Genomic DNA, 17,701 nt, shown 5'->3' on the forward strand with positions numbered 1-17,701 from the left:
GGTCAAAGTCACCTTGGAGACTTGAGTTCCACTGGTACAGCAGAAAGGGTGCTTAATGGTGGTTGTTTTTGTCCTTAAATATTAAGTAGATCGTCCTTTCCATTGTTGCAGGTGAGCGGTGAGTATTTTGCGTGACTTCAGTCCCTCTTGGGCATATCTGATTTAAATTTATTGGGGGACTCTTGAAATAAGAAGCGTTAAGTTGTGTTCTGTTCCAGTGATGTAATATTTGGCATTTTATTTCTCCTCCTCCTCCAACCCCCGCCCCCCCACCCCAGAATCAGACCTCAACTAGCCAAAGAAAAGATTGAAGGATGCCATATCTGCACATCTGTCACACCTGGAGAACCTCAAGTGTTCCTGGGAAAAGATAAGGCCTTCACCTTTGATTATGTATTTGACATTGAATCCCAGCAAGAAGAAATCTATATACAGTGCATAGAAAAACTGATTGAAGGCTGCTTTGAAGGATACAATGCTACAGTGTTTGCTTATGGGCAGGTAAACTTTACGAAGTTTCAAAATTAATTGTTTGCTTTTCAGTGAATCTGTCAGATGGCTGTTGTGGTTGCTCGAGAGTAAGCAGGCAGGACTCCAAACCTGTATTTTACAGGTTTTATTTTGGCGGAAACTATTTACAGTGATGCGGGTGGCAGTTCGAAACCCCGCAACGGGGTGAGCTCCCATTGCTCAGTCCCTGCTCCTGCCAACCTAGCAGTTCAAAAGCATGTCAAAGTGCAAGTAGATAATAGGTACCGCTTCGGCAGGAAGGTAAACAGCATTTCCGTGTGCTGCTCTGGTTCGCCAGAAGCAGCTTAGTCATGCTGGCCACATGATCTGGAAGCTGTATGCCGGCTCCCTCGGCCAGTAAAGCGAGATGAGCGCCGCAGCCCCAGACTTGGCCACGACTGGACCTAATGGTCAGCGGTCCCTTTACCTTTACCTTTATTTATAGTGAAGAGCCCCAAAGCTCATGTCTGGCTCAATCGCTAGCGGAATCAAGGAGTGGTCTTTTTTTGGACCTCCCCCAACCTTCTCCTTCCCTCTTTGTGCCTTAGGCTACTGCGCAGGATGGGCGATGGCAAGGGCGTGTTTCCCTCCTGTCCACCTTGCCCAGGAGCGATGTTAAGGCTCCCACAAGCACCCTCTGGTTCTTGCACCTCTTCCCCACTAGAGGTGGGGCTTTCCTTCCTCCTCCCTGGAAGAGGAACTGCTTTGCAAGATTTTCGGAGGCTCCCTGTAACACAACTGCCATTCTATTTCTCGCCTCGGAGCTGATGGCAGTTCCCTGACAGAATCCAAACAATGTTCCGAATTTTTAAAATATTAAAGCTGCTCGTAAGGAGTATTTCTAATAATTCAAGCAGGTATGCTTGAATTTCACCTTTTAGTAGAGGTGAAAACAAATAGATTTCAACATGGGAGAATTATCAACAACAATAATAATAATTTATTATTTGTACCCCGCCCATCTGACTGGGTTTCCCCAGCCACTCTGGGCGGCTTCCATAGAAACCAAAAATACAGTAAAATATCACACGTTAAAAACTTCCCTGAACAGGGCTGCCTTAAGATGTCATCTGAATGTCAGGTAGTTGTTTATCGCTTTGACATCTGCTGGAAGGGCGTTCCACAGGGCGGGCGCCACTACCGAGAAGGCCCTCTGCCTGGTTCCCTGTAGCTTTGCTTCTCGCAATGAGGGAACCGCCAGAAGGCCCTCGGCGCTGGACCTCAGCGTCCGGGCAGAACGATGGGAGTGGAGACGCTCCTTCAGGTATACTGGGCCGAGGCCGTTTAGGGCTTTAAAGGTCAACACCAGCACTTTGAATTGTGCTCGGAAACGTACTTGAAATCAAGATTTCAAGGCTCATTTTTGGGTATATTAAAACAGTGGTGTATTTTTAAGCAGGTGCAGAGCAGTACATTTGAGGCAGAAGGTGCTCAGAAATGCAATCCTTCAGTTTGAATTACAGTGGCCTTGAATTCTAATAGGTCTGTTCAAAAGAGGATGTGTCCAGCTCAGATTGGACTTTCCTCTTCACTTTTGTCCCTCCTCTCTCCATTTGGCATAAACGCTGTTTCGATATAGCCAGGGATGCTGAGAGCATTTTAGTATCTGGAGTTGCCACAAGTTAGCCACTCCTGGTCAAATGACTTGACTGATGGTTATCTCTATTATCAATATTGGGATATCAAGTTGTGTTCTTTTTATCTTTTCTTCCCGGCAGTCTCCTAAACATGCAGGCACTGACCAGGCCGATCCACATTTGTCATTAATTAAATTTGTATACCACCCTTTATCTGAAGATCACAGGGCGGTTCAGTACAAAACGAGAGCTCAAAATACATAATAAAACAAAAACAAGTTATGAGTTTTCCTCCCAGGGGTTTTAAATTAGTTCCCAGTGTTTTGGTCCCAGTACTGCTTGGGAACTGCTAGTGTAGGGCGGGCAGGCAGCCACATGTTGCCTAAGCAACTGTGTTGTTCTTTTGTTTGGTCCTGATGCTTTGACACCTGATGGACTACTAGACTGAGGAGAAGGTGAGTTTGGAGTTCCAGTGGGTGGCTGCCTTCTTAGAGCATTATTTTCCTGCAGTGTGTTACTTAACACACCCTTTTCTTCGTATTAAGTTTAGCATGACATAATCTACCTAATAACCCAGTTTTCCTTTTTCTTTTTAACCACTGCAAAACGTTGGAAAATATGTTTTATGGCTAGGAAGCCAGTCTAATCTTGCTTCAGCTAGCAGGACTCCTGGAATATCACCCCTTGTTTTCTGGGGGGCAGGCGGTGGTGGTTTAGATCCTCATCTCCATTCACTATGCATTTCTGCAGTCCAGATGTTTTTATGCCATCCAAATGCTGTAGAGATCTTACTTTTTTCTTGAGACAACCTAGAAAATTGTAAAGTGAGCTGCTGGAGTCAGAAGTCTTTTTGATCAGCAATAGAGTGTTTCTCGTGTTATTTGACCCTAGGTTAAGATGTATACAATAAACATTATTTAGTTGCACATTAATGCTGTTTGGTCTCTTAAATTTAGACAGGAGCCGGTAAAACATACACTATGGGGACCGGATTTGATGTTAACATAATGGAAGAGGAACAGGGCATTATACCACGAGCTGTAAAACACTTGTATAAATGTATTGAAGGAAAAACGCACGCAGCTATTCAACAAGGGGTTCCACCTCCAGAGTTTAAAGTGAATGCTCAGTTCTTAGAGGTAAGCTTTCATAGTAAAAATTATTTCCCTCATGTAGCAAAGATATTGGGGCATCCTAATCACAACATATGGGACGCGGGTGGCGCTGTGGGTAAAACCTCAGCTCCTAGGACTTGCCGATCGCATGGTCGGCGGTTCGAATCCCCGCGGCGGGGTGCGCTCCCGTTGCTCGGTCCCAGCGCCTGCCAACCTAGCAGTTCAAAAGCACCCCCGGGTGCAAGTAGATAAATAGGGACCGCTTACTAGCGGGAAGGTAAACGGTGTTTCCGTGTGCAGCTCTGCCTCACCAGGGTAGCTTCGTTACGCTGGCCACGTGACCCGGAAGTGTCTGCGGACAGCGCTGGCTCCCGGCCTATAGAGTGAGATGAGCGCACAACCCTAGAGTCTGTCAAGACTGGCCCGTACGGGCAGGGGTACCTTTACCTTTTAATCACAACATATTCAATTCTGATTGGCAAGGAGCTAAATTTTAAATCTGTTTTGTCAACATACAATTTAAATATTGCAGAAAACCCAATGGAATGAATTGTGGCAACATGTTTATTATTGTTTATTATGTAATTTAGGCAGGAAGAATGGCAGGGAAGTTGAGATTTGCTTATCTTACGTTAGAAATCTATGTTTTGGAACATCGTAAAATTATAGTGTTGCAATCTATTTAACACCCACACTAGGGTGGAGAGAGAGGACATTTTGCCCTTTTCACTAAATCTCAGATGATTTATGACGCCTGATTCAAAGCTTAGGAAACATGTTTTATTAATTGAGGTCAGTAAGATGCCCCCTCTCTTGGTGTTGTTGAATAAGGTCAATGAACTGTGTTTGCCACTTTTACATTTGCAATTCTAATGGGAGTTATTTTTTAAATGCCCTTCTGAGTTAGGGTTTAGCAACAGCAGGGTAACCAAGTTACAGGTGCTTGAATTCCGACGCAGGTAATTATCGCTGGACTGCTGTTGGCATTTCTGCCAAAATATTAACCAAATACATTATGGAGTTGGACTCGTCTATACCTGTTGCTCTTGACCTAAGGGCACTGGATTTAAGCTTTCTGGCTAATATTTGTCCAGAGGAACAAATCACAAACTGCACAGTATAAAGGCAGCCCCTTAGTTCCCCTTAATTTGGACTTTGTTTTCCGAACTCTTTGATAGTTAAACAGTTGCTCCCCCCCCCCGGGTCCTGATAGTTTGTAAGCAAAACAAAGCCATTTTTAGTGACTTTGGACTTCCAGTGCATCTTCAGCTGATAATTGTAGAATGTTTATACTTACTATTTCCAAAAATAGATTCTATGTATTTTAACAAAAACGTCTCTCATAAAGTGTTTCTGTGATATATTTTAAAATACAGAAGGAGAGGTGCAAATCACTTTGTCCAGAAAAACAAGCCTTGGAGGAGTGCTTAACTTTTTTTCATTTAAAAAAGCATTTACAGTGCTGCCATTTTTTTAAAAAAAGAGGCACTCTTCATAGAAATATGGGCAAAAAAGGAAGACGATGAAGTTGTATCCCTATCAGTAGCTAACAGGTCTGACAAGTTTAAGTGCTAGTTAGATGATATAATGAGTGATGCAATCTCCTTACTTCTAGGAACCAAGTATGTGTAAAACAATATCCTCTTTCACCATAAAACACTAAATATATCCAAGCATTCAGTTTTTAGATACTTTTCATTGCATTGAGAGATTAAACTGGTGCCAGCTAATTATGCAGTATAAACCCTGCAGAACCGTGTTTTCAGTATTGCCTTAGAACTGCTAATTGGAAGAATCCCCAAATCAAAATGATCTTTCAAGTGTCTCATTCCGTTGTCTGGAAGGTCCTGGTCCGCATGTAACATGCATGGCAAATCTGCTTGTTGAAAGTCAGAGCAAGATTGCATTAAATGCCTCTCTGAGGGTTAGCGAATAAACATTGGCCAGGAACGTTGTTCCGTTATGCAGCCGGTGTGTGGTTATGGAAATTCTCCTGCTTCATTTCCCATGCAAAGGCCCAGAAGAGTATTTGCATCCTTGCACCGTTCTCTGGGGAACATGCATACTGTGTTTATAGAAAGATTCAAGAGTGCAAAGGATCTGAAGAACCTCACTGAAAGCATTAGTCCTGCTGGCCACATGACCAGCTGTACGCCGGCTCCCTCGGCCAGTAAAGCAAGATGAGCGCCACAACCCCAGAGTCGTCCACGACTGGACCTAGTGGCCAGGGGTCCCTTTACCGTGCCTCATTGTGACCGCAATATTGTTCTGACGTTGTTTCCTCCCTTGCCCTTCAAGAGGGTTTAGCTGTCACGGTCAGATACTATCCTGCATTCAAATCAATGTGGCTTCCCATGTTCAGATTGATTATTTCTCAGGTAAGAGGTAGAGAGAGCAACATGGAAGCAAACCTCTGCCCCCTCACCCCCAATACTGCTGTGGGTCAAGTGTAATACAGTGGTACCTCAGGTTACATACGCTTCAGGTTACAGACTCCGCTAACCCAGAAATAGTGCTTCGGGTTAAGAACTTTGCATCAGGATGAGAACAGAAATCGCTCAGTAGCGGTGCAGCAGCAGCGGGAGGCCCCATAGCTAAAGGGGTGCTTCAGGCTAAGAACAGTTTCAGGTTAAGAACAGACCTCCGGAACGAATTAAGTACTTAACCCGAGGTACCACTGTATCTTAATAGGTCCTGTATTTTTTTGGAAATTTGGCTCTACCAAACTTTTACCAGTTGTTTCAGAGTGAGTTTGGGAAAACTGGAGACGGGAGACACTTATAGAATAAAAATGGAGAGAAATGTGGAATAGCGCAACTTGCTCCCCGTTCTGCATTGAGAAGCAACTTTTTGCAGATAAGCAAAACGCTCAAGAAATTTGAGGGACAAATGTGATGATACCCCAGACTTGGGCAGGAGCTATGGCAGGTAGTCAATGCTACTCAGAGTAGACCCACTGATGTCAATGGATGTGACTAACTTACGTTAATTGATTTCAGTTGGTCTATTCTGTGTAGGATTTACTTAAATATAAGCCTGTGTCATTTTCTAAGTACTGCTCAGCCTGCTGTAACATAGCATATCCTTCTCCTGCTCACAATGTCCTGAACTATTTTCTGTAATTCCATTCGCAAGCTTTGTCATTGTTGGCCAGTCATGTTTCTGGAGAATGACTATACCCAGCAGCCATGATAGGGAAAACTGTGTCTTAATTATTTTGGTCAAACCACAGTACATCTTGAATTTTGTGTTAATTATATTTTCCTTGCTGATGTTGGCCTCTTTTTTTCTTTCAAATTAGCTTTACAATGAAGAAGTCCTTGATCTCTTCGACACAACGCGTGACATGGATTCAAAGAACAAAAAATCAAACATAAAAATCCACGAAGATTCAGCGGGTGGAATATACACAGTGGGGGTCACAACACGGACTGTAAATTCAGAATCTGAGGTAATATTTTTATTCTCAATGAAAATGAGATGGCTTTTGTAAAACATACTACTGTGTGTGTGTGTGTGTGTGTGTATCTGTATCTATTTTTCAATATAGATACAGATATAGATATTCTTCCTTTCCACTCAGGAGCTCAAGACAGCAGGCATGATTTCGCCCTCCCTCTTCCCTATCTGTTATGTACTGAAGTTCTCACCCTGGGCCAGCAGGGGGATACTGTAGATAGTTATGCAAATAAGGGATCAAAAGTGACGTTCAGTGATTGGATAGTTTTAGAAAATTGTTACAGTTACGTTGTACTGGAGCTCTATATAAGCAGGCTGACTGAACCCTTCAGTTCAGTTCTGTTCTGGCCTGTGAATAAACAAGAGTTGTTTGAAGAATCGCTATGCCGTCTGATATGTTCACCCACAACTTAACACTGTCCTTGCAGCAACCCTGAGTGGTAGGTTAGGCTGAGAAACAGGGATTAGTGCAAGATCACTGGCTGAACTTGGAGCTCATAGTTATAGTTTCAGTCTAACTGCTACACCACATTGACCCTTGCCCAAGAACAGTCTTAGTAATACAGTACAGGTGACTCCCCACTTACACGGGGGTTACATTCTAGGCCCCCGCACGCATAAGTGAAAGAGATAAAAGGCAGGCATAATTGCTGCTATCTTTGATTTGTAAGATGGAGGTGGAGACGCTCCTTCAGGTATACCGGACTGAGGCCGTTTAGGGCTTTAAAGGTCAGCATCAGCACTTTGACTTGTGCTCGGAAATGTACTGAGAGCCAATGCAGCTCTTTCAAGACCAGTGTATGCGTGTAGGTTTAATTTCAGCCATATATCCTTTTCCCCACCATTTTTACAGATGATGCAATGTTTGAAGCTGGGCGCTTTATCTCGAACCACTGCCAGCACTCAGATGAATGTTCAGAGCTCACGTTCACATGCCATCTTCACTGTCCACTTGTGTCAAACGAGAGTTTGCCCTCCAATTGATGCGGTATGTATTATGCTATTTTTGTCTTGGAAAAAATCAATAACACTGCAGCGTGTGTGTAGCCAGGAGGAATATCCTTTATTAGAGTAATACCTGAAACTGATTTTCTTGGTCCGCCTTCTGATGTTATACTGATTGGTACGGGAATTGTTGCAGTGTGATGTTACAATAAAAGGAGGTCCTGGTATTGTAGTTCCTGCTCATACCACCATTGCCGTTTTCGTATGGAGACGGCTTCAATATTGACTCTTTCCAAATAGCCCATGGCCTCTGAAGGATTCTGGTGGTACAAGAAAGAAACAGCAGTGTTGCAGTAATAAGATATGAGGCCTAAGTAATTCAAAGGTCCACCTACGTTTAAACAGCGTTGCCATCCTTCCATTTATAATATTTAAATAACTTACACTTAAAATCAAATTGATTGAGATGTCCACCTGTTCCCATAGCAACAGATCTGCCTCGGCTGCTACAGGCCTCAACCATCCTGCACTGTAGGTCTTGGGTCTAAATAACTCAAATATTTGACAGTTACATTCCCAAATATTGTGGGATTAGAGTTTTGTTTTGTTGGGGAAGTTGAAAGTGGTGGTGTGCGTTTAAAGTTGTGTGTGTTTGTGTAAGCTGTGGGGGATATCTCTGTAAGGAAAGTATATTTACACTTAAAACTTTCATAGCCTAAAGCTTAGTGCACTAAGAAATAATTGGGCCCTTGTTCTTGATGTGTCTGGTGTCTTTATAGGAGTTCTAAAGGTTCTAAATACTATATTATAAAGTGTTATGTTAAGAATAGGCAAGTGCAAAACGCTTTTGTTTTAAATTACAAACATTGTGACCATGAGCAGTATCAGTCCTTCAGTGTTTCAGCTTCCTTTTAAAAAGCGATTTCATTTGATTTGAAAACATGCGAAGTATGCTTATTAGAAAGATTTGCTTGACTTCCAAAATATATTATCCATCCATGCATGTAGGCATATGTTTGAAGATGTGAACCTTGGTTTTAATTGGCTTTAAAATAGAAAGTATGCATTTAAAATGAAAATGGGGTGGTCACAGGAGCGGAAAGCCTTTGACTTGCTTTCTGCTGAGTTAACAGAAAAGAAAGAAAGCTCTTTGCCATTATGAACATATTTTTCTCAAGCACTTTTGTTTATATACTGGAAATGTTTCAGCTACGTGTAAACTGTAGTGTGCTTATGACGACAGATGTCAGGATAATTTATATTTTTGTCATTTATCCTGTACAAAAATCCTTTCACTTAAAGAAAAATAATTCATGCTAATAACAAATGTTTGCTAAAAATTTCGTTGTCAGTGGCAAGACTGTAGATTCTGAAACCTATTAATTGTTATGGAGAAGTGGTTTATGAGGTTATACTTTTATTGCCTGGAGTTTAATCCTTCTCTTCTGAAACATTAATGAACAATTCACATTTCTCCCCTCTACTGGTAGCTGGATATATTACAGGGTCTCTTTTTCCTAAGGATGGATTTTTTTTTAAGAGTTGAAAGTGGTTTGGAAGAGCCCCACTGCCGCTTCAGATCCAATAGACATTATAGCTTTTTGAAACAATGCAAAACCTTATTTACCCAGAGGCAAGAGTGGGTCACATGTGCAAACTGTAAAAAATATTTTTAATGTAAACCTTCAGCTTAATATATGGCTCTAGCTTAGGACTCCGGTTAATGAGGATAATAGCTTCTTTATTCTAGTTTATCATCTAGTGAATGCCGTCTGTAATTCTTTGGGAGTAGGAGAAAGCATAGAGGCAGTTGTATTCTTCCCCCCACCGCCATTTCACTCTCTTCTTCTGCAGAGATTTCTAAAACTTGCTTTCCTAAAGAGGGTTTTAATAGACCCACATTTGCTGTTTTCCTCTCTTTTTGCCCTGTGTTGCTGGGAGCATGGCTTAAATAGGGAGAGGCAGTTTGTTGGTCTTTAAAAACACATCGCTCTCTTTGCAGCCTCACCGGTCTTCTTTCTTCACCACAGGACAACATGACAGATAACAGAATGATATCGGAGTCATCTCAGCTAAATGAGTTTGAAACCCTTACTGCTAAGTTTCATTTTGTGGATTTGGCAGGGTCCGAACGATTGAAGCGCACAGGGGCCACTGGGGAGAGAGCAAAAGAAGGCATTTCCATCAATTGCGGACTAGTAAGTACTACCTTGACAGCATTTTGATCCTCCTCGTTTCCTAAAATCATTACATACCACCTTTCATTACATAAGAAATACCAAGGCAGTTCACCAGGCAGTAAGAAGGAGCGTCTCCATCCCCATCGTTCTGCCCAGACACTGAGGTCCAGCGCCGAGGGCCTTCTGGCAGTTCCCTCGCTGCGAGAAGCCAAGTTACAGGGAGCCAAGCAGAGGGCCTTCTCGGTAGTGGCACCTGTCCTGTGGAACGCCCTCCCATCAGATGTCAAGGAAATAAACAACTACAGTGGTACCTCGGGTTACATACGCTTCAGGTTACATATGCTTCAGGTTACAGACTCCACTAACCCAGAAATATTACCACGGGTTAAGAACTTTGCTTCAGGATGAGAACAGAAATCGTGCAGCAGCGGTGCACTGGCAGCAGGAGGCCCCATTAGCTAAAGTGGTGCTTCAGGTTAAGAACAGTTTCAGGTTAAGTACGGACCTCCGGAACGAATTAAGTACTTAACCTGAGGTACCACTGTATCTGACTTTTAGAAGACATCTGAAGGCAGCCCTGTTTAGGGAAGTTTTGAATGTGTGACATTTTAATGTATTTTTAATCTTTGTTGGAAGCCACCCAGAGTGGCTGGGGAAACCCAGCTGGATGGGCAGGGTAGAAATAAATTATTATTATTATTATTTATTATTATTATTATTGTTAAGACAATGGGGGGGGGGAAATACAACAATAAAATCCATAATGGCAAAACAGGAGTTAAAATAGCAATATCATTTACAGTAGGCAGAAATGCCAGGAACTGATATTAATGGTCAGGAAATATCCAGGTAAAATAGATACATTTTTAATGGAAGAGCCCCAGAGTTTGTGCCAACCTGTCTTCCAAAGGGTGCAAATTCAACACAGTAGGCACCAGCGTGGAGAAATTCCTTGTCTGTACTACAGTGAGATAGATGTCTGCAAGCCATGTCATGTTTAATAGGGCCTCCCCCAGCTGTTTATGGCCTCATAAGCCAATACTAAAACCTTAGAAGAATCCCTGAGGCAGAAATATACTTAATGCACAGGACCAAGGATTGCAGCGCTTGGATCACATTCTTGCCAATTATTTCAAAGCTATGTGGGGGATGTAACTAGTCAACTGTGGCTAGTTTTTAACGTTTGTCCCACTTTTTAATGTTTGTCCCACTGTTTGCATTCTACCACCATGCCATTACAAACAAACAGCTCTTTAAATGTGCCACGGGACTCTTCATTTAGTTGTTGCAGTTTAGCCCGGCTGTCATGTCCCTATAATTGAGATAGTTGATGAAACAGCAATTGCTTCCCTACGGTATAATAGCTGTACTGCAATATAGTGGCTATAAACACTGCATTGCCATAAACATTGACTTTGACTTGCTATTGGAGCTAGCAACATTACACTGTCTGACACTGGAGCAAAAAATGTTGATATTAAATTATACTTGGGGTTTTTTTTTGGGGGGGAGTGTTGTTACTGTTTTACAAAACTAAGCCTGAAAGACATTCCAGAGCCAACTCTGTACTGGGAAAAAAAGTTCTGTACATGATTACCTTGCCTGGGATGCAAAGATGGATGCATTCCATTTGCAGGAGAGAACTGTGTGAAGCTTTCCTGGCAGTTTCCCTTGCATCAAGTCTTGTGACTAAACGGGCAACTCATTTCTAAAATAGAACAGTGGCTTGCGTCTTTGACAGTGAAAGCTACCGCAGTGGAAAAGGACAAAGTATAGTTCTGCTGACTGTACTGTTCTCTCCCTCACATTTTCTGACTCTGCACAATGCTGCTGATTCTGATTGTGTCAATACTTATGTGTGTTTTTGGGTGGTGCTGGTTTTTTTGGGCAGAATTTTATTAAAACAAATGTTGCATATTTTATAGCTGGCGTTGGGCAACGTAATAAGTGCACTGGGAGATAAGAGCAAGAGGGTCACTCACGTACCATACAGAGATTCAAAATTAACACGACTGTTGCAAGATTCTCTTGGAGGAAATAGGTAAAAGCAATTTTTTTTATTTAAAACCATGTTTGAAAGAGATGTCACAAGAACTTTGATTAATTTGCTGTTGATGGAACTAAAGTGTATTAGAATACAATAAAATAAGAACCTCTCTCTCTCTCTCTCTCTCTCGCTTTCGTATAGCTGAGCTGAATTAATAGAATTGGTTTTTCTGCCTCAGCAGAGAAAACACGGCAGCACAATTCATCTTTTTGCTCTGGGTTGCCTGGAGAATGATGCAGCCCCATAAATAAAAGAGGAAATTACCACTTACCCCTTTTAAAATCCAGTAGCATGGACAGAAAAAAAAACTCACAAGGGAAAACAAACTAACGTAGAGCACAAGTAAATGATCTGTTTAATAGGAATACTTGCTTAGACCCCTTTTAGAGAGACGGTAATGCAGTTACGGTAAGCCTCATTTGGATGAAAGCTTAAGGGAGTGGTTTTCCAGTAAAGGCTTCAAAAACAAGGCCATTTAGAAGTCAAGAGTTTCCTTGGATTTGTTGTGCTGTAGAACTCTTGCAACTTAATGAGAGAATGTGCAGTTGAGAATCCTCAACTCGGCCAGTTTATTAAAGAGTTAGTAAGCTTTGCCACAGGAATAGCATGGGAATTCTCCTGTGGGAATACCTACTGTATACTTTTCCCCTTAATTTTGATCCCATCCTCCCATTACATCCTCCTGCAACTTCCAGATTCTTTACCATCTTGGTTGCCCTCCTCTGCACATGTTCCAGCTCGTCAGTGGTCTTCTTAAATTGTGATGCCCAGAACTGGACATAGCAATCCAGGTGTGGTCTGACCAAGACAGAATAGAGCAGAACTCTTCACTTCCCTTAATAGGGACACTATACTTCTGTTGATGCAGCCATGCCCCTTCTGATACTGTACAATAATCTTACAGTTGTGCAGTAATAACAATTAGGGATGCATTGCAACATTCAGTGCAGATCTGTGTGTTGCCTTTCAGCTAGACCCACTGTTTTCTGTGCACATACATGGGCAAATGATTTGTAGTATCTTCTTTCAGATAGTGTTTTCCATTAGGTTCCATTGGACGTAACAGAACTTGCAAACCATTATCTTGAAACTGAAGCTCCCCTGTGTTTTCACCGTTCTTAATTGCTTAGTTTTGGAGCATATAGTGGCTTAAAAGCTCCCCTTTCATGCTCATTGGGTCACTCTCGGATTTGCAGACGAGGGGCCCTGCTGCAGAAATATTAACAGGTCCACACTATCGCTACACACCACTGATTGTACAAGCAGCCTCCTGCCTGGTCAATCTTTGGCTCCAACCCAATGGCTCCAGTGAAGTGAAACTATGCACATGCTTGTGATTTCTTATTTTTCCACTGTAGCCACTGAAAGAGCAAGCTGCTTTTGAAAGATAGCTGTTCAGTTCAGCAGTGCAAGTGTCTTTGGCGGACATGAAAATAAGTACATTGCTGTGCTAAACCTTATTCATGCATCTAAATCTGCTGAATATTGACCACATTCTATTGGTATACACTGCAAAGAAGCCTAATCTAAAATAACCCTCAGACGTACTACTGTATTCAGAATACAAATAAGCATTGACGTTATAGAAGCCTATTTGATTATTATTTTTTAAAATATAAATGCAGAGTGAAAGTATTGTAAAGGCAAGAAGGCAGTCTCCGTTCCAGAGACTGTAACTTGCGATAAGACAAATTCGTGGTGTTGTGTAATAATACAGATGGGTAACAATTTTTTATTCATTCCTTAGTTAAGCTATAGTATATTTTTGCTGGAGAGGAGGGTGGAGGATGTTGGGAAAGGTCACAACTTACTATTCAGTGATAGCGACAAAATGAATTGCAGTGTAAGCAAAAAATAAAAACCAGAGAGACATAATAGCAGGGGCGGGACGGCGGCAGGGGGACTAGAACAAACAAAAGATCCTGTGGAAACGTATTGGTGACTAATTCCACAAGGTAGCATTTCCACACATAATTATGCACTTTCATTTGCACGCTTTGTAATCTGCTACTAAAATCGGAGAGCATTTTAATGGTCAGCACTTCGGATTATGTACAAAACGACATAATATTATGCTTGTGTTTTGTTCTCAGCCCAGTTAACGTTCTAAGAGTTAACCTACTGCTGCCCATATGGTGTTTTGCTAAGTACCGTATTTTTTGCTCTATAAGACTCACTTTTCCCTCCTAAAAAGTAAGGGGAAATGTTTGTGCGTCTTATGGAGCGAATGCAGGCTGCGCAGCTATCACAGAAGCCAGAACAGCAAGAGGGATCGCTGCTTTCACTACGCAGTGATCGCTCTTGCTGTTCTGGCTTCTGAGATTCAGAATATTTTTTTTCTTGTTTTCCTCGTCCAAAAACTAGGTGCTTCTTGTGGTCTGGTACGTCTTACAGAGCGAAAAATACGGAATATTCACTTCATTGCTTGGAGCTTCTTGCAGATATGCCTGTGTTTAAAATATTTTGATAGGATCAGATAAGTGTGCAGGCCTTCAGAGTAGTGTTACAAGATACAGCTATACTTCCAGCAGCTTCTATAAAGAAACAAAAATAGGTCAGTTTTGGTCTTCTGCCCGAGATGAAATTCATCAGCTGATACACTCGTGATTTTCATTTTGTTTTGTGCAGCTGTGTTCACCATTGTGCCTTGTTAAAATGCTGCAAGCTGCAACTTTCATTTATTTATTCATTTAGAAAGAAGCTTTTCTGCTGTATTATTAGTAAGGCGCAAATAATTTCTGGATACATTTCACATACCTTTGGTTGGGAACAATAAAAACAGTTTTGCTTGGTTTTAAAGTTCTGACGAAGCATGTTAGTGCATTTATCGTCTTTTGTTTATATGTAGCAGTGGCACACAGCGCTGCCCTTGCTTTTTTGCTTCCGCTGATAAAACCTGGACTGTTTTTAACCTGCAGCCAAACTGTCATGATCGCCTGCGTAAGCCCCTCAGATAGAGATTTCATGGAAACCTTGAACACTTTGAAGTATGCAAACCGGGCACGAAATATCAAGAACAAGGTGATGGTTAATCAGGACAGGGCTAGCCAGCAGATTAATGCTCTGCGGAGCGAGATCACTCGGCTCCAGATGGAACTCATGGAGTATAAAACGGTAATACTCATTATAATGTTTTCCTCAGTAGTCCTTGGCTGCTACATTAAACCATTTTGCATGTCCAGGTTTGTTCCTCCTCTCCCCCTCCCTCCATGGTAAAGAGAGGCATGTGTTCCTCATATAATTGATTTTTTTAAATTAAAAAACACCCCCATATGCTTCAGAGTGGAACAAGTGGGTACTTGGTTGCCACCAGCAAAGTTTAGTTTACATTCTGGAAACTCCAATGTTTCCTCTAAGCCAGATAAGCTAATTCATATCAGTTTCTGCTAGCTCCAGACCCCTAAGTAGCCATTTCCTGACAGACAGAGCTTGTGACTTTTTCCAGCTATGGGTCCACACTGTCCTTTCTGCTCTTGGCAAAAACCTGATTAAAAATATCAGGTTTGCAGGGATATGCTTCGCAAGCCAGTGAAATAAGAACGACACAGGGGAGAGAATGAATCCTGCCGTATGCTATTATTAATTTGTCTCTGAAAATCATAAATCAGGCATGGCCAAACTTGGCCCTCCAGATGTTTTGGGACTACAGTTCCCATCATCCCTGACCACTGGTCCTGTTAGCTAGGGATGATGGGAGTTGTAGTCCCAAAACATCTGGAGGGCCAAGTTTGGTTATGCCTGTCATGAATGATCTGGCACTCCCACCACATATGTAATATACAGTGGTACCTCGGGTTACAGACTCCGCTAACCTGGAAGTAGTACCTCGGGTTAAGAACTTTACCTCAGGATGAGAACAGAAATCGTGCAGCAGCGGCGGGGTGGCAGCAGCAGGAGGCCCCATTAGCTAAAGTGGTACCTCAGGTTAAGAACAGTTTCAGGTTAAGAACGGACCTCCAGAACAAATTAAGTTTGTAACCAGAGGTACCACTGTATGTGCATTTGTGGCACATTTGAAACCAGTGAACCTCTGGGTAGATTTTATGTAACCTGGCCAGAATTAAGGACCAGAGTAGTAACAATTTATACTAAACCTCACTTTCTGATAAACTTATTGGAGACCTTCTCACAGAGCCCCAAATCTTGACTCATTTCTGCTCAGAAATGCTAAACTCCAGGACTTGTATCTGAGGTAGTGCTTTAATCAGTGTAAGGATTCACGTTTGCGCAGCGGAGCTCACACTCTCTTTCCCCCACTTCCTTCTAAATCTGTTCCAGTGGTTCCCCAACCTCTGCAGCAGACTTGGGGATGGAGGGCACAAACACAAATCCTTGCACTAATGCGTTTCTTTTTCACCATGCTCTAGCTATCAAGTCATTTTACTTAGATCCATTAGCAATGTGTAATTTGTAGTTGTCTTTATCATCTGTTAGGGCAAAAGGATTATTGATGAGGAAGGTATGGAAAGCGTTAATGACATGTTTCATGAAAATGCCATGCTGCAAACAGAAAACAACAACCTCCGAGTCAGGATAAAGGCAATGCAAGAGACTATTGATGCACTGAGAGCCCGAATCACACAGCTTGTGAGTGATCAGGCCAACCAGGTCCTTGCCAGAGCAGGTACTGTGTACTCTTCTCACTGAAAAATGTTGTATGTATCATACTCTGTCTACAAAGGCTCTTGGGCATTGTTCACCTCCTAGTTTCACAAGTATAGGGGCTTCCTCAAGTTAGTAATGCACAGAGGCAGAGGGAGTGCAGACTTCAGGATTGTGAGATCTACTAGGGGTGTGTGTGTGTGTTTTACTGGAACCCAAAGGTTTATCAACTAAAACTAGGTGCAAAAAACATGCAGCTACAATTAAAGAACAGGGCATGCCTGAGCACAATTTGAACTACGAAATTTATTTTCACTACCAGAATTGAACAAAGAACAAAACATATACCGTATTTTTCGCTCTATAAGACGCACCAGACCACAAGACGCACCTAGTTTTTGGAGGAGGAAAACAAGAAAAAAAATATTATGAAGCTCAGAAGCCAGAACAGCAAGAGGGATCGCTGCGCAGTGAAAGCAGCAATCCCTCTTGCTGTTCTGGCTTCTGGGATAGCTGCGCAGCCTGCATTCGCTCCATAAGACGCACAAACATTTCCCCTTACTTTTTAGGAGGGAAAAAGTGAGTCTTATAGAGCAAAAAATACGGTATATGCATATATTTCATTCTCTCTCTCACACACGCACACACACATGTGTATTCTGTAATTGATTTTATAGCTGCACACTGCTTAGAAGCTGTTTTGGCATATAAACAGCATAAACAAGTAAACAAAAAAAAAAAAAAACCTCACACAAAAGTCTTCATTTCAGCAGCCTAATTTAGATGTAAAATGTTGCTTTGTTTGTTGCTATTGTTAATCAAGAGAGAATTGGAAACCCTTTCCAATCTATTGCAAATTGCCCAGAGATCCCCAGTGGATCCCTATCTACATTCTGCCCATTCCCAAACATAGATAACTTGAGTAAACCTGAACTGTTCCCACCCCCCGTACATTCTGCAAACTAACCCTTTCTTGTACACATTCAGTAATAATGTTAATCATAATTTATTATTTCTACCCCGCCCACCTGGCTGGGTTTCCCCAGCTACTCTGGGCGCCTTCCAACAGAAGGTTAAAAATACATTAAAACATCAGTCACTAAAAACTTCCTTAAACAGGGCTGCCTTCAGATGTCTTGTAAACGTCAGATAGTTGTTTATTTCTTTGACATCTGATGGGTGGGCACCACTACCAAGAAGGCCCTCTGCCTGATTCCCTGTAACTTACCACTGATTTGTCTATATAAATCGATATTTCCTGTCCCA

At 42.0% G+C, this 17,701-nt stretch overlaps 1 protein-coding gene across 9 annotated transcripts in view; it reads left to right on the top strand.

The window, feature by feature from the left end:
* The window catches only part of KIF21A (kinesin family member 21A), a 104,119-nt gene that overhangs the window by 37,245 nt on the left and 49,173 nt on the right, over window positions 1–17,701 (top strand). For all 9 annotated transcript variants that reach the window (XM_053406128.1, XM_053406121.1, XM_053406125.1 and 6 more), the window contains exons 2-9: window positions 279–501; window positions 3,044–3,226; window positions 6,504–6,653; window positions 7,515–7,649; window positions 9,637–9,804; window positions 11,712–11,827; window positions 14,752–14,947; window positions 16,268–16,457. In XM_053406128.1, coding sequence (XP_053262103.1) covers window positions 279–501; window positions 3,044–3,226; window positions 6,504–6,653; window positions 7,515–7,649; window positions 9,637–9,804; window positions 11,712–11,827; window positions 14,752–14,947; window positions 16,268–16,457 — 1,361 coding nt within the window. The remainder of the gene's footprint in view (window positions 1–278; window positions 502–3,043; window positions 3,227–6,503; window positions 6,654–7,514; window positions 7,650–9,636; window positions 9,805–11,711; window positions 11,828–14,751; window positions 14,948–16,267; window positions 16,458–17,701) is intronic.

Source organism: Podarcis raffonei, chromosome 10, assembly GCF_027172205.1.
Source record: "Podarcis raffonei isolate rPodRaf1 chromosome 10, rPodRaf1.pri, whole genome shotgun sequence".
NCBI classification, from domain to species: domain Eukaryota; kingdom Metazoa; phylum Chordata; class Lepidosauria; order Squamata; family Lacertidae; genus Podarcis; species Podarcis raffonei.